The 24486-nt window shown below is 38.0% G+C and overlaps 1 protein-coding gene across 1 annotated transcript; it reads right to left on the bottom strand.

Annotated features, from left to right (window-relative positions):
* Positions 1 to 5068: 5068 nt before the first annotated feature.
* Positions 5069 to 24280, bottom strand: kank1b (KN motif and ankyrin repeat domains 1b). The gene is made up of 11 exons (XM_036562913.1): positions 24274 to 24280; positions 20333 to 22933; positions 20126 to 20203; positions 18790 to 18889; positions 17177 to 17311; positions 15486 to 15573; positions 12504 to 12723; positions 10403 to 10545; positions 7775 to 7975; positions 6538 to 6636; positions 5069 to 5174 (listed from the first exon to the last, which is right to left on the bottom strand). Exons 1-11 carry the CDS (start codon positions 24278 to 24280, stop codon positions 5118 to 5120), a joined length of 3729 nt encoding a protein of 1242 aa, XP_036418806.1. The 3' UTR covers positions 5069 to 5117.
* Positions 24281 to 24486: the final 206 nt, after the last annotated feature.

Genomic DNA, 24486 nt, shown 5'->3' with positions numbered 1-24486 from the left:
CAGTGACACTGACGTGGCGGTGGTGTGTTAGTGTGTGTTGTGCTGGTACGAGTGGATCAGACAGCAGTGCTGCTGGAGTTTTTAAATAGTGTGACACTGTGTCCACTTACTGTCCACTCTATTTGTCACACTTGCTTTGTTGGTGCACCTTGCAGAGTGGATGTAGTCAGAGACAGTAGCTCATCTCTTGCAGCACAGTTTGTTAATCATCCTCACTTTTTTGGACAGTGACAAGTGGTGATCTGGACCATTTCACAGGGTACGGCAGACTAAGAAATTATGCAGAGAAAAAGATGGACTAAAAGCAAGTATCTCCAAAATGGCAGCTTTACAGGAGAAGGCAAAAACATTCTTTACTTTCAATGTAAGTTAAGGTAAAGAGGTTTTAGCATTTCTGTTGGTCAAATCATCATGAAATTTTACACAACGTAAGGGACAGCTCCTGTGCTCAAATAATAATTAATAATAATAATAATAATAATTTTTATTTATATAGCACTTTTCATGCTGGTGGCAGCTCAAAGTGCTTTACAGACAGGTGATAAAACATAGTTATAGAAGAAATCATTAGTATTTATTTAGAATCGGAACAAAATGAAAAAGGTCAAATTTGAAGATAAATACCACAAGACGTAGACTTTTAATCAAATGCTAAGTTAAAAAGATACGGTTTTAGATGCTTCTTAAAAGTGAACACTGAGCTTGACTGTCTAATAAAAGGTGGAATTGAGTTCCACAGTTTAGAAGTATAATAACTGAAAGAGGCCTCTCCATGTTTTCTGTATTTTACAGAGCGTATTTGTAGAAGGCCACTATCTACAGATAGTTTAGATCTGACACTCTGTGACGTAAGCAGATGCTAGGTCATTTAGAGCCTTAAAAACTAGTAGCAGAACTTTAAAATCCATCCTGAATGATACAGGTAGCCAGTGCAGTTCTTTTAAAACAGGAGCCTCTTTTGATGCCTCTTTTTTGTTTTTGTTAGGATGCGCGCTGCTGCATTTTGTACGAGTGGATGTCTAGTATTCTTAGGAAGTCCAGTAAGAAGAGTACTACAGTAGTCAGGTCTGCTTGTAATAAATGCATGAACAAGTTTCTCTATGTCGCTCTGAGAGAGAAAAGGTGGAACCTTAGCAATATTTCTCAAAAGTTAAAAAGCTACTTTAGTGACTGTGTTTACATGTGGGATAAAACAGAGCTCAGAGTCTAAGATCACATCCAGGTTTGGTATATGAAGCTAAAGAACCAAATTTCTCATAAATCATTTTTCTCTGAGTTTCCAACGATCAATATTTCAATTTTTTTATGATTTAATTGTAGATTTTGTAACATCCACTGAGAAATATCTGACACACAGCCGGTTAGTCTGTCTACAGAGTCTTGATCTTCAGAAGTAATAGAAATGTATAGCTGGGTGTCATCAGCATAGCTATGAAAATGTATACTATGCTTCCTAATGACATCACCTAGAGGTAGCATGTACAAAGAGAAAAGCAAAGGCCCTAAGACTGAACCTTGAGGCACTCCACAAGAAATGGCAAATCTTTTTGATGAACGATTTCCAAGTTAAACCATGAACTGCCTATTACTTAAATATGATTTAAACCATTCTAAAACTGTGCCTGAGAGGCCGACCCAGCATTCAAGACACTGGATTAATATCTTGTGGTCAACAGTATCAAAAGCTGCACTAAGATGTACTAAAACCAGAATAGAAGGATTTTGTGCATCAGCGCTGAGCCTGAAGTCATTTATAACGCATATCACTGCCGTCTCTGTACTATGGTTAGAACGAAACCTGACTGAAACTTCTCATATAAATTGTCTGATATTAGATATGCATTTAGTTGTTTGAAAACAACTTTTTCTAAGACTCTACTTAGAAAAGGCAGGTTTGAAATTGGTCTAAAATTATGTAGTACAGAAGGATCTATGCTACTCTTTTTTAGCAGAGGCTTCAGCAAGGCAGTGATGTAGAAAAATAAAATCGAATAACACACACACACACAAAATATATATATATATATATATATATATATATATATATATATATATATATATATATATATATATATATATATAGGCTTTCTTGGAACAAAACTTATATATATCTCCATTTTTGCATTTTTGTTTGAAAACACCAGCTGTCCTTTACAAAATGTCATGACCAACAGACATGCCAAAATTATTTGGAACAAAAATCACATTACCTTAACTTGCATTAACAGTTAGGAAGGTTTTCCCTTCTCTTGTAACGTTACCATTTTGGAGATATGAGGTTTCATTCCAGCAGCGACAATATACAGTATTTGCAAGGCTAACACATTTGCTAGGCTGTAACATCTGTCTGATCAGACAAATGGCAAAAGATGAAATCATGTCTGTAAAATCATGTTCTTGTGGTAAAAGAGTCACAACTGTTTTATTCATCTGCTTGACCATGAGATGGCCACATATTCAAGTCCCAAGCCAACATTTTTTAGGGGCACTAATGGATGCTTCAAAGTTGGATTATCTTTATTGATAGCATGTCATAAAATCTTACAGTGAATTCATTTTGAGAGGCATCTGTATCATACTGCACATAAAACATGCTGTAAGAGAAAATAAAAAAATCTGTGTTAAAGAATAGCTCAATAAAAACATAAAAGATGCTAATGCTGTTAACAATAAATAAACGTGAATAATCAACTACTTTCTATTTATTGTTAGCCACACTAGCATGTCTGGTCAGGCTGTACATTTAAAATGTGCAACATATAGAATACTCTTATAGACTATGGCATCTTAAAATACATGTAATCTCCAAAACACAGCTTGCACATGCATATTGTCCACACAGCAGTGTATCATATTGATGACATTTAGTCATCTCGTCAAAATAGTTATTCATGATTATTATTGGCTAATGGGTTCTTCAATGTTATTGCATACTGCATAGCTTGTGACACCTGAGAGCGCTACTAATCATTACTAATCAATTTTGAACATAACAGAAACAGATGATAGGTATCATATTCATAAAAGAGCCAAATGATATGTAGCTCACTCATTCCTCATTCATACTATTTCAGTCGCAGAACTCACACTGCAATTAAAGGAATACTCTGACATTTTTCAACCAAATCTCTATTTGTCGCAACTGTAGTGTTTGGTTGACAATAATTTCAACAGCTTTACCTGTACTAGAAGTAGGGGTGTTAATGATTAACCAATTAAACGTTAACCGACATATACATAAATGTTCAACTAGTGGTTTCGGTTAAAAAGTTAATTTAATTTCCAAAAACCTCCACAACTCCAGGTTTTCTGGAGTCGACTGTGACTCGTGATTTCTGCTGCTGGAGTTGATGCAGTTGACCCTCAAGTCCATTTAAATTTAACCAGTGGCACCAGAGCAACTGACAAAGGGACATAGCAGAGATTGCATTTTATCATAAATGTGGTTTACAACACTATCACAACTAGGATATTTAGCCATAAAACACAATGCTAAGTTGGGGTACAACTCACTCTTTTTTTATGTTGCTTCTGTTGAGTTTAGCCTTAAGCTATAGCCTACACGTGTTTGTTAGCTAACGCCTAGCCTATTTAGTTAGTCCCATAATAAAAAAGCTTAAAAGCTGCAAGTTACCGACTTTATGTTGATTGTCGTTTAAACTATGCATACAAATGCCCCAGTCAGGCCATATAGGTCTTTTTTTTTTAACTTGGGCTAATATGTGGTAAATGTCAGTAAACAGACTGTCATATTACCGTCATATCTGTTACGTTAGACTGCATTTTTTTCATTCTAACACAGTGCTCTGTTTGATGTTTTCATCGGCTGCGTCCATGATTTTGTCAGCAACAAGCAGCAACTAATAACAGTCAGTAACAAAATCAAAAGAATTTGCCAAAATTTGAATCCACAAATAAAAGCCAATGGGTAGTTGCTGAATTGTGTCAGTAAACATTTATGTGAAACATATACCTGCAGAACACAAATGTTTATTAATAGAATTCAGTAACTGCAAAATAGCTTCAGTTTTAAGTGAGTTTTGTGTCAATGGTTTTCTTGCATTGAAACGAATGTCTGTCTGTAGTAGATTTGTTTTTATTTGAAGGAATGTGTCTACATAAATGTTCTCTCTTGCTCTCTCTCACAATGTTTATAGTCTATAGCTGCATTTGGAAAAGCTTTGGAGGAGGAGTGAGTGAACATGCACCTGAATGAAACTGGGGATGATGTTCAACAGAACATTGATTCAAGTCTCAGCGTGGGTGATTAGAGGGATATGTTGGATTGGTGAAAAGGTCACAGCAAATATTTCCCTGTTTGTTAAGCTTTTTAAAAAGAATTTTAGCAGCAGTAGCAGGAGCAGGGCTAACAATTGAGCAGAGGAGGGTGGATGCCATTCTCCACCAGGTACAATCAAATTCAGTTTTCTAATTTAGTGGTACCAGTCAGGCCTTCAAATTCATGCCTGTGCAGAAATCTAGTCTGTGGTGCAATACAGATGTGACAAATACAGATTGAAAAATGCTGGCGTATTCCTTTCTGCATAGACATTTATGTCGCAAGTCATGTGAGCATGAATTCAGCACTAGATTGTTTGTCCAGGTAGAGAGTGCAATGTCAGCTTGAAAATCACTGGTTTGTCATGATAAGCCTAATTTAAGCACCAAAAAGTAAAATGTTTACTCCTCCACCCCTCATTTTTATAAAAAGCAATACAGATGTATAGTTTGACTGAAGTAAACAGTGATGCAGTGAATGTTCCATATGAAGGAAATACAGTGAAAATGCAACTTTGCTTCCATTTAGGATTATTTCTTTTTATAAATCTGGCAAAAATAATACTTGATACATTTATGCAACCTAACAATATTAGTGTTATTAGTGGAGATGAGGCACAATGCTATTCTGTGTAGTCGGTTGTTTAAAAACTGCAATGGCAACATTTACCTCAAATTCATTCAATCATATTTTGCCTAGACAATGCTGGACACCACAAGCCTTTGAAACTGTGTGCTGCAGTCCCAGATTCATGATAAGTGTTCTGTGAAAACATACAAGGACTAGGGAGCTAAATTGGGTGGGTAGTGCTGGGCATTGAGTGGAGAGAAAAAAAAAATCATTCAAAAAGGCCTCTTGCAGCTGGAGCAGGTGGTGTTCTGCTTCGAGACGTTCCCTGCAGGCACACATATGCATTCAGTCTTTAGCGCACAATAAAAAGAGAACAAAAACATTATAGGACACTATGGAATGTTTTATAACACCTAGTTCTAACACAGTCTGAGTGGTTGCAAAGCTTATGATGTAGCCTCAGAAAGTATTTAGACACATTAACCATTAGTAAACTTTAATTCATAATTAAACTTTAATAAGTTATTTAGGTTAAATCATAAAATGTTTCACAAAATGATATCTATTTCAGAGAAAAACACTGTATCTTAGCACAGTATCAAGCTGCTGGTAGCCTCTTTGTTTGTAGAAAGCCTGGAGAAGAATACAAACCAGTCTGCACTAAGACTACTGTAAAGCACAGAGGTGGAAACGTCAAAGTCTAAGGCTGTTTTTTCAACAGTGGTGTCGGTGTGCTTGTGTTTATTAATGGGATCATGAACTTAGAAGAGGACAAATGCATTTTGGAATCAGACCTGCGGGGGGTGGGGTTGGGGCTTTCAGGTGACGCCTTTTTAAATGTAAGGCGTGTCGTGTTTCATGCTTTAAAAGAAGCAGAACACACTTTGGGGGTGAATATTAGGCAAACATGGGACATCAATTTAAAAGAATGCAAAAGACATTTCAAAATTGACATATACAGTTCAGGTTTGAACACCCCCAGTCAAAGAAGTTCACACATTCTCTGCAGAGAAAAAACATAAATATAGATTTTTTTTTAGCATACAGTTTAACATATTGGGAAAAAATAAAATAAGATATAAAATGTATTTGTGTACTAAGTAATTGACTTAGAAAATGAAATGTACTGACGTTCAAAAAACAGTCTAACTTTTCCTCTGTGCTGGATGAGTGATTAGAGAGAAGGCAACTTTGATATTTGCTGGTCAGCTGTGATGAGGTATGGCACACTTTCCTAGGTGCATACTTGAAAAAGTCTGAAAAGGCTTTGTCTGAATGAACACAACCACCCCCCCCTCCCCCAAATACTTTGGGGGCCACTGTATCTGACAAGGGTATGTTTTGTTACAACTATATCTGTAAATTCACTGTTTACCATTTGCTATGTAACACCAATGGTTGCTTTACTCCAAGTTACTCTTTTTTTGGTGGAAGAAACTGTCAACATTAAAAACATAAAGGAAACAATGTTCAGGTTTCCCTACTTCATTCTTTGCTTTGAAAAAGTGGTGGACAAAAGCAAGAGAACCCACAAGGTCATGCGTTATTGCAAATAACGTCACGGCTGTGATGATCTACTGCGACCGAATCACAGCCTTGATGTTATTCGCAATAACACACGGCCTCAAGAGTTTTATTGCTTATATGGGGCATTGTAATGTGAGTATCTGGGAAAAAAATAATCCTACCACAGGCTGGCCCTTTGCGTAGTTCACATGAGCATACAGCAGCATGGCAATATCTTTGTGGCCTGCCTCCAGAGCTATAGACAGAGCAGTGCTGTCATCCTACAATACACACAAACACATATATACACATCCACTTCAATACAGGCATAAAAATGAACTAAGAATATAAATGTTTTGTGAGCATTGAGTCCAACAACTACGCACATACAAAAGGTTATATTCAAACCTTGTACTGTTTTCTAGGTATTTTGATTTATGTAATCTGGTCCAATCTGACCAAGGTCAAAAGGTCAGTGTGTACAAAATGTATAGGTAGGTAAGACTCAGTTCCAGGCTATTAAATTGTTTGGTGCAAACCAGGCAGTTACATCAGTGGTTGCGTCCTCCTGAAATGACCACGTTGCATTGTGGGATGCAGTATATCACAAAGACAGCTCTGGCTGCATACTGGAATATTTGTCCAGAGCAGTACATCATTCGGGTATGCTGGATAAATTCATGTTGGTAACATACTGCATACTACCTACTTCTACAAGGCACAATCAGCATGCAAGCAGTATGTAGTAAACCCGGACAGTGTATTGACTGTAGCAGACCCCCTGCCAAGCTGGTCCATCCTGATGTCATGATTTCTTAGATTTTGCATAATTTGTCACACTAAATGGTTTTGAATCCTAATACAATATGCAATATGAGACAAGGAGAACACAAGGAAACGCAAAACATTTTAAATGATCATGTCCTTTACTGAAGAAAAAATGTGTGACAAACTTCACCAAGTGAAAAAGTAATTGTGGTAGAGAGCAGATTTCATGATTCTGTCAGTTATGGCAGGTCACCGAGGCCCTGAAGCAGTAAAGGTTCCCCACACCAAAACACTACCACCACCATGTTTGACTGTGGTACGCTGTGTTGCCATTATACCAGATGTAACGGGACCCCAGTCTTCCAAAAAAGTCCAATTTCAATTCATCAGTCCACAGAATATTATTCCAAATAGCTTCAGAGTCAAGTTGTTTTTTTGTTAAATATAAGACAAGTCAGTATGTTCCTCTTGGTTAGCTTTGGTTCTTACTTTGCAGCTCTCCCATTGATACCACGACCACGGCCACCACAACAGAACTTCAAATGATGGCGGCAAAGAAAGAGGTACCAAAGAAGGCAAAGCAGTTATACCCATCTATTAATCAAATAAGTAGTCAAAATGCATGCAGATTCTAGGAAATGTCCTACTTACATTGTCACTCAGTGTGGCATCACAGCCCGGCTGGGCCAGTAGGAGCTTAACTATGTCAGCGTGGCCGTGCTCACTGGCACACATGAGTGCGGTGGAACCCTCATCATCCTGGATGTTGACTTTTGACCCTGAAGTCAAGAGAACTTTAACCATGTCTAGACGACCATGACTGACCGCCAGCATGAGAGCAGTCTGACCAGCCTACAGGACAATGGTACACACACATATACATATAGATATGCATTTGACACACACTAACCATGCAGGGACTCATAACAATTTATGTAAAAACTGTTAACTCTGAGATCAGGCTTGGGAGATTTAAAAAATAATTTCATCAACAGACCAGTATTTTTACATGAAGATGATTAATGACCACTTTGGAATGTGCACTACGACTGAAAACTGCACCTCTCTTTTCTGCTGAGTTCCACATACATCTAGGGCTGCAATTAATGATTATTTCTTAAACGATTAATCGGTTCGTCATGGTTTCACTTATTCGGGAAAAGTGTGCTCTGTAGTCTCCAATAACTAAATATTTCATGTTATTCACAATGTTTATTTATTAAAGGATTATTCCTTTGTTGCCACAGTGCTCTTTCAAACCTAAAACGTCTACGCTATACTTTTATCCATATCAACAAAGCCAAAAGATGCCTTCTGCATTGCCCTCAAAAATACTCAAAAGTGCAGAAACAACAAAGGAAGGACATATTAATAAATCTTGCATGGCAGTTGAACTGCTGTGGAGGTAGTCTGATTCTATAAACACTTTGCATTGCTATTCAAATTATTTCTCTAAATCAAAGATAAATGAATTAGTTTCACAGAAGCAGCTTGGTCATCAGACATGCAGAGCTATAAAGCATGTTCACCACTCATCAAACAGCAGTAAAGATGCGTGATAGTGTTTTTTTTTTTTTTTAAAAAACATCTGTCCACATAAAAACATAGAAAAGTGAATTTCCTTTTTATTTCCACTTCCATGCTAGAGAGCATTTTCCAAAAGCTCTGTTTTCAGTGACATGCGGTGGGAGTCCAAAATACAGCACCAAAAAATATGTAACGATTTTATTAGAGTATCAAAAATTTTAAAAAGTGAACATTTGTAAGTGTTTCATTTACTGGCTTTGTATCAGAGTAAAGTAGGAGGGGAACACGCTATGCACACATTCACGCTCAAATGGCTGAGCTTTTTTTCTTCCAAACTCGATTCTAAATTCTAAGAGTTGTAATTTTTGTGGCCTATTTTGTTAGAGAGCACAAAATTGTCTTTATTCCCTGTGCATGCAAATGGGAGTTTGGCCCTCCCTGCTGCGTTCAGCTACACAGTGAAGCTTTATACATTTTTCATAGTTCACAGTTTGTCATAATATGCCCTACACCACATCAGCGAGTCTGCGTGACCTTAATGAAGACTTGGATGCTGGAGTTGAGGGAAATTTTGGGGCCATATATACAGAAAAGATTTGGGTGACTATTGACTTGTGTATGTTTGCAACATTGAATTGAATTAAATTTATTGAATGATAATACAAAAAACACCACACAGCAGCTGTTACATACAGAAATCATCAAGGATTAAAACACAATAAAGCCTTAGAGCTTATTTGCATTGTGGTTCTCATCACATTAAACACAAATATAGAATGGACAGCACAAAAAACACTTCACATCAGGCAGACAGCAGAGTGGATTTTCTATTCAGTCATTTCCAATAAATGCTCCCAGAGAGCATAAATAAAAACTTATCTTGCTATCATGTTGCCAAATAACACTACACTTTATCTCTATAGAAAGTCTATTCCATAACAGAGCAGAAGCATATAAAAATGTGTTCTTACCCAACTGGGTTTTAAACTTAAATGGAATAAAATTTGTGGAGCTGCCTCTTATATAATGAGGGTGAGTATCTCTAACCAATAAAAAATTATTTGCAAGGTACTCTGGAACAGTGTTTCTAAGAATTTTATAAGTAAGCTTTTAAGTCTTCATGTAAGTAATTGTAGTTACTACTTCTAACCAATTCACCTTTCTAAAATGAGTTGCCTCTATATGTGTGTGGATAAAGTTTTAAAGGTGCCATAGAATGCATTTATCAGTATTTTAATTTGCTTTCTGATGTCTCCGTAGAAGGTATATGACTTTGCACCTGGGCATTTATTTGCCACGACCAGTTTTACACGCCCATTTTAAACCCTAGGATTTGGCCGTATTTTCCCTTTTTGGTGGGCTCACAAGTAATCTGATGAGCTCTGCTCCGGTTTGCTGGTTTACAGCGAGTCAGCGCGATGGCTTGCACAGAGGAAAGTAAGATTTATTTTAGTTAGGGCTTTTAAAGCCAACATTAGCCTTGTAACTCTAGTTTAAAATGAAAGTAGTAAAACTTGGACACCCAACAACTTGGTTTATCGACTATATCTGGGGTAATTGGAAAATTAGATTTTTCACAAAACCATTCCTTTAAGCTGGTAGACTATGGGTTTGTTTTAATGTGTCCACCCCACCCCCCACACTTCCCAAATATGAACCAGGATGTGGTCTACCACAATATTTTAAGAAGACCCATTAGCAATTATTGAAAAACAAATGTTGCGCAACCCTATTTGAAACAGCCACACACACCTGGATAGCTTTGGCATTGACGTCTCCCTTCCTGAACAGCCCCTCCACCACCTTCATGTCCTCTTGGGTTTCCACGGCAGCCAGAGCAGCCAACATGATGGGAGTGTATCCGGCCTTATTCTGCTGATCTATGTTACACACACCTGCACAGCCAGTTACACAAACACACACAAATGCTGTTCACTCCAAAAACAAGGTATCACAGCTAATCTAACTTTGCTAACCTAACTAGTCTAACACTGCTAATCTTATGTCCAAATTACTGCTTTATTAAATATTTACTGATATACGCTTTGACAGAAAGGCTCAACTATATTTCACAATTTCTTACATGGGTTGTTAGAGGGTAAGTAAATAAAAGCAAGGACCTTTAGTGTTTCTGGGTCAAATCTTGGGCAGGGCAGCAGTGGGCAGAAGTTAGTTACGCTTAATAGTTTTTACTCATTTGCTCAGTTACATTTTACAGTTAACTTTTATCAGTACATTCAATACACATACATTTTTTTATTTATTTATTTTTTAACCAAAAGCATCCAAAAAAGAGAATAGCGCCTAACTGTTTTTTCAAACTTTCTGCATAAAGGGCCAAATGTAAACAAAGTCTTTCAGAGTGGTTTGATGCTAAATGGTAAAATTTACTGACTTTTTACAGTGGTGGTGGTGAAAGAAACCCGGGGTCATGGCGGCTACAACACAAATATAGCCACTTTATTTACTATTCAAAATGTCCTCAAACACAAATGTGCATTTTGAGAACAACTATGCTTACATCTTAACCATTCAACTCAGTAGTTGTAGATGCATTACTTTATTTAATTTTTTTTACTTAAATTGTATTTGGTAGCTCAATTTACTTTGAAACTTTTTCAAAGTATTTAGATTTGTTCCTGGCTTTCTGGGCCCAAATCAGATTAAGCAAACCCTGTTTCCAGGATGATGCTGAATAGAATGTCCGCATTCCACTTTCTCTAATGATATCATTATGTAATCCTAGTACAATAACAATTATTACTCTAAAGCTAAAATAAAATGTACAAACTACTGAAAACTCCAGACAGCTCTAAGCACCAGCAGAGACACAGGGCAGAGGGTTGTTGAGGGTGCTGCAGCATCATCTACTGATAGAACTGTTTAATTGCAACTGCTAAAAAAAACCTGATAAAATAAAACGGTATGTCATGTACAGTCCAATGCAAAATTATGTGTTATGTTGATCTTCTAAGTGAAAATAAGTTAACGCATCCTCTACAGGGAACTTAAACCGGAACTTAAATTATGCCATTTTTCTGTTTCTTATCTTTGTTTTATTTATTTGCCGAGTTTAACATATTGGAAAAAAATGAAACATAAAATATAAAATGTGCTTCAATCAACAAAACATGTAATTTGAACTGAGGCCCCCAAACTTCTGAAGGCTAACAATCTTGCTATATCAGCACAAGATAAGCATAGACTAAAAATGTTTGAGATGCTGTTCAAAAGCATTATTTGATGAATATGTTTAGCTTTAATTGGAGCAGAATTTGTACTTCAATTTAGACAGCTGATTTTTTATTATAAAAAAATATATTTTACAATTATATATAGTGTATTACTTTTGATTTTTTTATATATCCATGTTCTAAGGATGGCTGTTGTTACTACACAGTAAATTGTACTATACTGTCAGGTTTCATTATGCTCTTCGGGTGATGATGGGCCAGTTTTGGTCAGGTTTGGACAGAATTTTGTAATATTTATGTCAGTTTCTAACTCAAATTATGATTGTGGTTCAGGTCGGCTTGGGTCAGGTTCATTTAGCTTGAATACAAATCCGAGAGCTTGTCTCTTCTCAAACATTGCCGCCAATCCCTTCCACATCACTTTTACTCCAGGTATATCATCACAAGCTAATGTGTAGTCTAGTTTAATAGAATGTAGTTTTTTTGTTGCAAGAATGCATGTTAATTTCTTGCACACGTTGTCCATGCATGCAACACACATCTATATGCTTAATGGAAATTTTTGAGGGAGTTTTCAGTGATGCTAACTTTAGCTTGCCAGCTCTTAACTTACGAATAAATATAGGAAGTTTCTGTAATACAGCCCCAGGAACGCGTACCTGCGTCCAGCAGCTTCTGCACCACCCTGAAGTTAGAATGTGACACACTGTAGTGGAGCGCTGTGTTGCCATTCTGGTCAGCCATGTTGGCCACGTGAGTTAGCACAGCGGGCGACACGCGGCGGCACGCACACAGAAAGTCCTCCACTGTATCTGGGCACGACTTCTTCTGACTGGACACGCGGAACCATTCTTGCTGTATCATGTTCAGGCTGGAGCGCTTTAAAATAGAAACATGTCGTTACACGCATATACATTTTGAAGTCAAACAAACAAAAACAAAGACAGAACTCCAGTTGTCATATACTCGCCTAAAGACCTTTTGCCCCAAGGCCAAAAAAAAGGAACTACAATTTGCAGCTCCACAAAATTCCACAGTGCGGAACAGCCGGAGCTAAAACAGTGCACGCCAGTTGGTAATTGCAGGATAAAGCTGACAGCAAGTAAATGTAGAACCCAAAGTGCAGTAATTGTTTCACTTTAAGTGCCAGATGGCAAAAGGCAGTTTCATCATCCAAAATCATTCACCACAAACATGCCCCTCCATCAGTTTACTCTCTTTTTCTTGCTTAAGTGATTTGATTTTCCACACTTCAAGCTCAATTATCAACAACTTCTTTCCTCTTGCCCAAACTTTATGATGAAAAATACTGTCTAATCGTACCCTCATTCCTCCTAGATAAAGACTGATAGTCCCTCAGTAGATCAGAAGAAGGTGCTAAAAAAGGTGGTAAACGACTTGTTATAGTGTATAACCGATGTGCGTGTTTTAGACAAATGACTTAAAACATTAGATAACAGCATTTTCGGCTGTACAAGCCCACTATAACTACACTTTTGGAAGCATTAAACGCTCTAGATGTCTGGTTCCGATCACCACTGCTGTAAAAACTGTGAGTCAGTAAATGTCTTTAGAACTGAGCATTTCACTTTAGTGTTGGCCATTGTCTACCTAACTGGCATATGACGATGTTTACATTTGAGACCATTCGTGCCATTTGGACTGTCAGTACAGCTGAATGAAGATGAAATTAGACCAAGACAAGCCATGCTACAAGCATGAATAGCACAGAGCCTCAGCAGTTTTTTACTGCTGTTTTTTACACGTTATATTTTCTTCTCTTCTCCAGAGTTCAAGTTTAAGCTTTTAAGTAAAGCGTTACTTAAAAAAAAGAGACATACAAAGTAAAGAATGTCACTTACATGCCTGTTATGAACTTAAAATGTTTGTATTTAAACTATAGCTGACATAAAAATCCCAAACAGAGGCAAGCTAACCCCACTAGCTTCATGCTAATATAGCTAGCTGGCTACCATAGTAAAAATACAAGAAGCATTTCTGAAACACTGGTTTGAAAAACAGATTTCTACATTAGAAATCTGCTAAAAATTTCACCGTTGCTGTAAAAAGGGAATACTTTGGCTATAGTTCTATGCCTGTACTTGAAAGTTGAAGTGAAATTACTTGAATAATTGGTGTAACGTTAGGCTGTAAACAGGTTCCCCCGACTTAAGCTGCTTTCACACTGAACACAGTATGCTCACACAACTCGCAGCTTGCACAGCACTCGTCCGTTGGGCGCAAAAATGGGCGGTGCTCTCAGATAAAACTAGCCTTTCAGGTAGCGACGGGAACTACCAGACATGCCTACTGCTCTCCTATTGGGTGCGCTGAAGATCAGCCGAAGTGTGTCGCGCAAATGTTGAAACCGTTCGAACTTTACAAGACCCTGCACACTGGGCGCCCACCCCAGTCTAACTAAAATTCCCAGTTTGGCAGGAAAATGACTGCTAAATCTGGCAACACTACCTATAGTATTCTTCAAGGCTTAAAAAAATAAATAAATAAACAACCTAATTAACTCCATGAAGGGAAAAGTGAAAACTGATTTTTGGTCTAACCATCGTTCAATTATTTATCTTTATTTATTTATACTTTCAAACGTTCAGCAGGCATTTGTGTAAAGGTTCCATTTTTTGGAATCACTGAAAAACGTGATTACTAGAAGCTTAAACCTAACTACCACCATCATCCAAACACAAAGAAATCCATGTGTGGTCCCGCAGGCATGCACCAACAGCTTTAACAGCAGCATACAAGACTAAATTTTAGGTTCTCTCCACAGGCTATAGATGTTCTCATTTTCAATGCATGATTAACTGCACACAGTTACAGTAGTGTTGATGTGCTTTCAACTGGAATATGCCAACAGTGAAAATGACTAGAATGTGCGAGGGATAAGCATATATTAGGTGAGCTTAGATGGGCTTTAGTGACCCTTCACCTACCCAAAGAGTTTAAAGTTCTGAGGTTAAAGACCACTATGCTATAATAATTACACCCTTTCTATCTTCAAAAATCTATTAACAATAGAACCAATCCTATGTATGTCTGAAAAAGCACAGATTACAGACTGTACTACTTGTAAAACAACAAAGATAAACTATTTGATATTTTGTGTGAAAATAAAGAAAAATTAAGATACAGAAGTACTAAAAGTCTGAATTTTGATAAATACATCCAATGCACAGTGAAACCTTCCAAGGAATCTGGTTATTATGCCTACTAAAGCACTGACTGTCAGCCAAGCTGATTAGGAATGTCTGCAGAATAACCAAACTGTCAAATGAGGAAGTAATTGCTAGACAACAGCGATGCGGCCCATGAGATATAGCACACTGAATGCCGGATGGAAGAAAAACAGTAATTAAAAGCAGTGTTAAGTGCTGCTGTGCACCCACAGAGATCAAGTACATACAGACAAACAACATCTCAGACAGACTGTCTTGATGTTTTCTTCCCATGGTTCAAATTGCAAGGAGTTCACATTCCACAGACTGCTCTATAAGTATTATATAATGAGCCATTTCCTCTGTCTGAGATGGCAAGCCAAGCACAGAAAAACACAACCAAAATGCTTTTAAGAAGAAACAGTATAATAAATAAATATAATACTTTTTTTTCAGGTTAGATGCACTCACCAGCTCTCTGTTGGATAAAGCCTTGCTGTCATTTAGGTGAGTCTTTAAATTGTGGCAGAAGGAAAGCATTTTTTCGCTCATCTTATACCTAAACAACACAAGACAAAGTGGCACAAAATGCCAGTTCTTAACCAACTGCAATATTATAGCGTAACACAGATTCCAAGTAGAAGTTATATTCAAAGCGTTTTTTGAGAGAAAAGGTGTCAAATATTTTACAGCATGACACTGATGAAGGGCTGCACGACATAGACAAAATACTAGTATTGTGATTATATTACTACACATTGTGATTGCAATATGCCTAGCAATATTTTAAAAAAAGCCCGTGTTGAATCCATTCAACAGAAAATTATGCAAAAGCCTCAACAACTAAATAAAGTTGCACATTTTCAGTATTTAACATGTCCACACTTGGAAATCTGTAGGGATTCTTTGTCATGCTTTTTTGTCAATACCAATAAAGTTCAGCCTTTGAAGCAATCCAAGTAATCTGAATGACTAATTTAGACTAATCAGACCATACAACTTTACTCCGCATCTCAGCTGTCCATTTTCTGTGTTGTAGTGCAAACTGTCTTCTTTTTTTCTTGTCTTTTTCTCAGTAATGGAATCTTGACAGCTACACACCCTTTCAGACTCATAGTGCTAAGTGGATGGATGGACAGGAACACCTGTGGATTTTTTCAGAACTGAAGTAACAGTGGAGCTTGATTTTCTCCTATCTCTAAAAGATGAAAGCTTAAAGTACTGTTTATGTAACAGTGAATGTTTTGGTGGTTTGCCAGGTCTTGCATGGTTGTTAAGAGTCACATTTTTTCTGTTAATTTTCTTTTAATACATTTTTTGAACTCTAGTTGTAGAAGCTTTTCCTTTGACTTATCCAAGTGGATTTTCTTCTATTTGATCTCCTCTAAAAATATCTCCTTTAGCCATTTTAGGTGCATATGAGAAAGAAATTTGTAAGGTATCTAAGGTGTGTTTGGGTAGTTGATTATGTGAATGTTAGTGTCTCTTTGAAAGGGAACATAATGTCAGTGACACCTTTGGGAACAGCTGTAACTGGCTGGTTTTAAGATGGAAAGGATGGAAGTTCAAATTCTGGAATTGCAGAAAATGTGTTTTGCTAGTGATACTTCTGAGGGTTACACACTGATTTTCAGACTTTGGGACACATTTACTTCAAAACAATGAAATCTAACTGCTCAACATATGGCCATGAGGGACAGAGATGCGGTCTTACCTCTTGTTCTAAAACGCACAGGTGTGGCTATAATAAGGCTCTGCCTATGGAATAAAATTCCTTGTGTTTCGGTAGTGACATAAAAACATGGGACAACAGTTTTTACTAAAGTTTTTTTTATTTAAAAATTAAATCTAAACCTTTTCACTTGTACTTCGTAGCCGTTTTGACTAGAAATTAAATAAACAAAATGATGGACTCTTACTTCAGCAGTTTTACTTCTACTGGATCGCATGAATACACCCACATAAACACTCTTTATCTGGAACTATGATTGGTCAGGATGTTCAAAGCACACTGTAAAAACCCTTATGATGGTTAGAGGGCTAATCTGCATATTGCCTTCTTTAATATCAGTTTTGAATACATTAATATCACATTAATAATTAGCAGACGATATACTGTGCAGCCCTACATTGGATGCGTGGAAATATTGTTTTGCACCAACCTCTCTCTTCTCGCCATCTTAGAAGCCTTTGTGCTGGTCCTGGGACTCTCCTCCTGCTTCCCCTTCCTCTTCTCCTCATTCTCAGAATCAAAACCCTCAGAGGAGGAGTCTTCACTTATGGACATTTGCTCAAACCTGCAGCCAAGACATAAAGTAGCCAAAGTAGCTTTGAACATTCTTGAACATCTCGCTGTCAATGGGTTCTTCATTTTATTACATCTGGATGTTATTTAGCCCTCAAACAGGGACTCTCGTTGATCTCTTGTATTACAGCTAGGGTAAATAAAACCAAAAAACAAGACAATTATATCCCAGTCAGACACTGTTAGACATAATGAGAGATCAATGATCCCTATAAACTGAATGATTTTTTAGTGTCATATTGTGTATGGGTGTGAAATTTTGCTCTCTTCATTTTATTCATTTATTTACATACTCTGCAAACGTCAGAGATCAGCTTTCATTTATTTAATTTCCAGTCAAAATGGCCATTAAATACAAGTTATTCGGCATCAGGAAAAAAGCAGAAAACATAATGAACAGAATATTACGCAGAAGCGTCAACAGCTAAGTATAATATAAAATGTTTTGGTATAAATTGGCCCTTATTTTTCAAAGCTGTGTAAAAAAAGAACACAGGTTTGACCAATTTTATTGATGTACAAACTAATCTGTTTCCGATTCATGAAACTTTGATATGATGTGGAGACAAGTGGAGATTTGACTGCAAATAATGAGTTTCAGTGCGTGAAATCAAGCGCCAGCCCACCAGTACCTCATTTACATATCATTTACATGAATCACGCCCTAATTCATGCAGATGGTTTGGTAGGGAGCCAATAAAATGACAACATTAAGCAGTTGAACAATGCGATTGTGTTGTGTGATTATTTTCAAAAATAACTTATTTTAGCGCTGTATTATTGTAGTATATGAGATTCTGCTTCTGCACAAGCTGTGTTTTGCATTTTTTAAGTTTTGGGCCATGTCAGTAGTATAAAACAAAAAAGCAACGTAATATGTCTTGAAATGGAACCTGGAATAGTTGCAGCATTTGTTTATATCAGTGTGCATGTAAAATAAGTACATCCACTTTTGTATTGGATTCACATGAACACAAAGTATCAGATTCCCCTTCCTAATGCAAGGGGATTATCTTATATCTAATCTCATTGTAAAATATCTAAAAAAAAATTATTAATTTGTGCTTAATTGCCATTTTGACTGTAAATTAAACAAATGAAGTGTGGTCTCTAATTTTTGCACAATACCATATATTTAACTCTGTCTTATACTCATATTATTATTATGATATTAGTAGGCTTTGTTGAATTTAATTCCTGTGGTTGACTGATAGCCTTTCTTCTCATTAAGAAAAAAAAGAAAAAGAAGAAAAGAAAACACAGGGACTAATCTAATGAAAGCACTTATTAAATTGGGGCCTGAAGATGGGGCTCCATAGATGAAAGTGGTCAGACAGCAGTGAGGGACAAGGAAATTTTAGTGGGTCAAGGCAAAACCAATGAGTTGTGGTTAGAAAGCAAGGTCACCAATAAGAGAGGCCAAGTGAAGAATTAAGCATTGGGTAGGAGGAGCTGAAGTTCATGACTCACCCAGGACACAGAGGTTTGAGGGTCTTTCTGCTCTCTGCTCTCTGGCTGATGTCCTTTCTCTTCATGATGGATCTAAGGGAGCCATCATCACCTGGAGGTCCTGGAGACAACAAAACATAAGACATTTTCATTACTCACAGACTCTCGACACTTAAAATAGATGAGTATAGGTAAAACAAATTTTCAATAGAGCAAAAGCTAATATGTTGCACAGGTAAAAGTAGACAAAATGATGATATATTTTTACCCTAATGTATTCATAATATGCTTTTGAGTATAGTTTGAGTATCATCAGAACTTCTTGAAGACTGAACAACTGCATGTATCATAAAAAAGGCAGATGCAGACAAGTATGCAGAGCATAAACCACATGGTAACAAATAGCTGATTAGATGTCAACCCATTATGCCATTATCCAATGTTTTTCATTTATTTCTACCAATCTGATTATTTCTCTGGTCTTAAATAGTTTATTCTTGAAAATGCTGATTTAAAAAAAATCATCTTCAGTGTACAATTTTTGCCATTTCACTCATCCTTTAGCATGGGACAAGGCTTCAGAGTTTCAAAGTCATATGCATTAGAAATTACCAGCAAGGAATCTTATATTAGTGGATGAAATGCTCCAGATCACTGCTCATCAGTGGAACACTGCACTGGAAAAATTTAACATGAGCCAGTTTAGTCTACTTTGAATGCATGGGTATAAACTCCTTAATGATACTTGGCTTTAAACTACTGACTCGTTTTTTTCTATTAGGCCTAACAAGATCTCTTAATATCTAGCATATATATTCTGACTCTTTCAAGCATTCTAAACATACATTTGCAATATAGTCAACTTTTCAATCAAACATAATAACAACTATAATCACTGACAGACATCACAGCTTCCACTTTGCCAAAGCTCCATTGCAATGACAGCAGAACCACCTGTTGAAGGCCTTATTCTTATAATGATGGTTTCTGGAGCTGGAATTCCTTGCCTTCCTTCACCATGCACACAGCAACCACACTCAGAAAGGACAGTATTTATGTTCTGTGTGCACCACAGACCACAGGACTATGGGACATGGGAGTGCTCCAAACCCCAAAGCCAGCCAAAATATTCTAAGTGTAGGGTTCATCCAGCCAAAAAGGCAAACCAGAGAGAGCTATTTCCACCTCCTGTCTACATTCCAACACTTAGAGCAGGCCTTGAGTTTAGGGAGAGATTTCAAACAAGCTCACTGAATTGAGGAGACGGTCTCCTTTCTTCGATTTCCATCTAACAAATATCAGAGAGCTGTATATGCAGAAGGATGTACATACATACATACATACTAATACTACATACCATTAGACTGTCCCTTCGGATTCTTTGTTTTATGCTCAGAATGGTCATTAGCTTTTGAAGGAGAGCTTTTCCCAGGAACTGAAAAATGGCAACAAAGACAAATACTCATGACAACTTTTCATTTTTAATTTCATGATATTGTGTACCATATATTCACCAAAATCCACCTAAAAACTCTTGGAATATCACATATAAACAAAATAATACCTCCATGTTGCACATCTATGTGGTCCTGGGGCTGAAGAGTGACCCCCTCTCTTTGTTCACATTGACTGTCAGTTAGCAGACTCTGCTGCTCTTTTAGCAGCTCCTGCATTCGATCTATGTAATGATCCAGTCCGGGTTCAGACTGTGCATATAAATGTGGCTGTAGTGGGTGTGCCAGAATCTGCATGTGTCCATCTATGTCCCGAATTCTCCCATCACCAACCTCAATGGCTATGCTCCGAGTCTTGATAGGATCTGGTAAGCGGGAAGGACCACAAGCAATGTTCCGTGTCCGGAGTCCCACCAAGTAGTTCTCATTAACGTTAGCCAATCCAACGCCAATGTCACGAGTCATCACTTTGGGGATACCAGCAGTGACTGCATGTTCCTTCATAAAACCAGTGGTCCCGACAGCAATAGAACGCACTTTGACAGCTGTCCTTTGATCACTAACTTTTCCATCGCCAATTGCAAGTGTTCGGGTGATTACATGAGCAGTGTTGGTATGTCTTTCCCGAGTAAGCATGCTTGTTGTATTGGTGCTAGATTCTGAAATGTAGACCTGTGAAGTGCTGGTGCAGCGAGAGACAGTGTTGCCAGCTGTACTGGTGTATTGGGACAGGGTTTGTGGGGTCACTATAACACCAAAGTCAATGCCTCTGACTGGGTCGGTGACCGTACCTTTGGAAACAAGTGGTTTAACCACATTGACATTCACGTCTATAGTGCAATCACCACAGCCTATTGTTCGACTAGGTACTTTCTTCTTGTCCAGTGTTTCCATCAACTCCATAGTAACCATGCCAATATCACGAACACTCACGGCTGTTCCAACACCTTGACTGCAAGTTGGCACATACTCTTTTCCAACACATTGATCTTTCCTCTCTATCCTCTTCTGCACCTCCCACATATCTATGGGTATGTCTGGACCAGAGGCCATACCCCTTGTCTCTGGCCTACATGTCACTCCTACAGCAGTAGAAGCTTGCACTACCCCTTCACCTACAGCGACATGTACAAGTTGGGTGTGGTTTCCAACCCCAAGTGTCCGCGTCTGTACTTTAGTCTGGGCCGCAGTGCTTTGCATCTCCGGTTGTGCACTAGAACTCTTGTCAGCACGGTTGTGGGATCCCGCTTCCCATAGCTCACTCTTCAGTCTGCACATTTCTGCTTTAAGCAAGGCCTCTTTAAGCTCCGCCTCTAGCGTTTGCACCCTCTCACTCAAAACTTGGATGGTGTGCTGTTGCATCTCAAGTTCCAACTCCGTATCAGACACCACACCTAGCATAGCTTCAGTAACACCGACTGCTGTTGATCGTGTCTCAAGTCTGGTTTCTACTGCAATGTCCCTGCAGTAACTTACTGAACGCTTACAGTCCTCGCTGATGTTCTTGTCAACACCCATGGTCACGGATTTTTGACCTAAAGTTTTTGTTTTTGACATCTGTTGTGTTGCAAGGCGAGCATCTTGGATCTTCTTCTCAAGAAGCTGCATTTCGGCACTGAGTTGTTTGAATTCCTCCAGGCCAGACAGGGCGCCCTGTTCCTGATTTTCCACCTCCTCAGAGGATGTTCTCTTGTCCTCTTCATCTTTCTCTTTCTTGGAACTTTGTTGCTGAAGTTGCACTGCACTGCCTGTGCTATGTGCCCGTTTCCTGAATAGCCCTAGATCTAGATTAGAACCTAAACTTTGACTCCCCTGGTGCTTCACCAAAGCAATTAACTGTCTCTTTTCTTCCTGTAAGACAGAGATCTTTACTTGTAGAACAGGTATGGTCTTTACTTGTTCTTCTAGCTCTTTCAGCCTTTCCAGAGCCACCATCATCTGGTCCCTGACCAGCTGGAGATGCAATGGACTAACACTAGTCACTGGAGTAGCACGGCCAGAGCTCGAGGGACTGATTCTTAGAGAGCTATTCACTGTGGAAGCACCTTGACTGACCTTTTCAGGAACTGATCTCTTGGATGCTGCCTGGGTCTGTGTCGGTTTAAGGGCATTCCAGCTGGTATGAGGAGACAGAGTACCACTTGAGCTGAGGCCACCAAAACTGGCAAGCCTACGCCGTGGGTATAGCTCTGGAGGAATTGTCTGGGATGATGCTTTCTCTAGCTCCAAACGCCTGTGGGTCTCTACCAAGGTTCTCTCCACCAGAGGGTTTAGTTTAGAAGCAGTAGATTGACATGTGGCTGGGGGAGGCTTACCCTCTGAAGGTTTGTGATAAACAGGTAAGGCTTGAGAACATTCAGGACTCTCAGAGGTGGACTTAGGTGAAGAATAGGAGGGTGGAAGCGGGGGTCTCCTTCTGTTGACAGAAGAAGAGGATGAAGAGGTGCTGACGGAGGCATTCCGAGCTTCATCACTGCTCAGAGAGGACAGAGATTCAGAGGAGGCCCACTGGGAAGGGTCAACCCTACTCTGTGTTTCAGAGACTGGACTGGCCCTGGGCCGCCTGTTAAAACCAAGCCGCCGAATGGTGTCTTTTGTTTGTTCAATGTCACCCGCGTATTTAACAAAGTCTAGATCAAGTTGGTAGCCATATGGTGTACTAAGGCAGAAGGAAGAATTGTTGTAGGTATTGGCACTGGTCTCAAATGTGTCTGTACCAGGAGGGAGAAGAAAAGAATATCAAGTCAAAAATGCATGCACATGAAAAGACATTGTAACATATACTTAAAAGGTCCACCTACTGGATATGTTTTGAACTGCAGTAATGAACATACTTGTGGCTAATTGTGAAACATACACATTGTTTTTATGGGTGGTTTTGAGAACGAGTATTCAGGTACTCATTCGGAAATACCAACAAGTATTCAAAGCTTGTAACATGCTGTTCAGGCCAGCCTTCTATAATTTTCATTTCAACTTTTAAAAGAACAGAACTATGCCAATTTAGACCTAGCTGATGAAATTTGAGAGACAACATATTCTAAAGAATAATAAAATCATTTGAAGAGTGGAAATAAATGAAATTCCTGAAACATCAATGTGATAGCAAGCAAAGCATGAAACATAAATACCAGAGCAAAGAGAAAGAAAATTTCAAATATAATAATAATGCAAAAAAAAGCAAAAACAAATCATTTTGATGTATGCTGTGTAATATATGTCTTGTTTTTTTATAGCCTTTAAACTACAGTATATTTTGCTTTTAACTTATACATTTTGAATTTAACATTTAACTTTCTAAATGTATTTAAGTTCAATCAAACATTAGGCCTTAATTGCTCCATTTATGCACACGACAGTTTTTTCTGAGACAAAATCATTCACAATTGTGTTGGCATAGTAAATTATTTTAAAAACTTCTCACCTGTTAGTACAGTCCACAGCCTAAACAGTTCTTAGATCCTAACTTAGTCCAGTGCCTGCTGTCTGGCTCTCTCCTTCTCTCTACTGGCTTCTCCCGTTCTCTCTATTCTTCTTCTCTTATTTCTCCTCCCTCCCTCATATCTGCCTTTTCTCCTCCTCTAGCACACTATTCCGCTCCTCCTTTCTGTTTCTCAACTACTCCTCTAAAACAGACTAAAAACGTTAAAAGCAAAGTTAACCTCTCAGCCACTTCAAACAGCATGGCAAAGCAAAATTGATTTCCGCTGTGTATACAGTGCAGTCTATAGATAATTAGACCAGGACAAAATGTATGTATTCTGGTATACAGTCAAAAAATTTGATGAATAAAAATGAGCTGGTAAGTTGGTATGTTGTTAAGAAGGATGAAGGCACAGGTGAGCTTAGCATTAGCAAAAGATCTGGCACAGACTTCAGACGGTTTACCACAAAAAGCGGACCACATTACAGCCTGTTAAATAATAGAGATGGCACAATATGACGTTTTTGTTTCTGACATTTAGACTGAAACCTTGAGCATCTTTAAAAACTAATAAGCTTTAAAATGAGCCTTTTTTTCCCTTTTTTTAAAGCACTTCACTCTACCCACCTTTCATTGCAAATATAACAATTATACTTCCACTGATTTTTTAAATATACACATAATTCAGTGGTTGAGAGGAAGATGCACTGTAGAGAAATTTGACTTTCTTTACAGTGATAGTGATAGGAACCAGGGGTCACAATATCTACAACGCAAATATACCCATTTTATTTATCATCCAAAATAATCAGTGAACCTACATGTGTCTTTGAGGTAACA

Source organism: Colossoma macropomum, unplaced genomic scaffold, assembly GCF_904425465.1.
Source record: "Colossoma macropomum unplaced genomic scaffold, Colossoma_macropomum, whole genome shotgun sequence".
NCBI classification, from domain to species: Eukaryota; Metazoa; Chordata; class Actinopteri; order Characiformes; family Serrasalmidae; genus Colossoma; species Colossoma macropomum.
Note: the sequence above shows the minus strand (reverse complement) of the source record. Positions and strands in the feature narration are given on the sequence as shown.

Excerpts from the sequence above, each read along its gene's own strand:
- kank1b (XM_036562913.1), bottom strand. Across the intron at positions 6,637-7,774 it reads ATGCCACACTGAGTGACAAT|GATGACAGCACTGCTCTGTC; the intron begins GTAAGTAGGACA and ends TGTGTATTGTAG. Across the intron at positions 5,175-6,537 it reads ACGCAAAGGGCCAGCCTGTG|GGAACGTCTCGAAGCAGAAC; the intron begins GTAGGATTATTT and ends GTGTGCCTGCAG.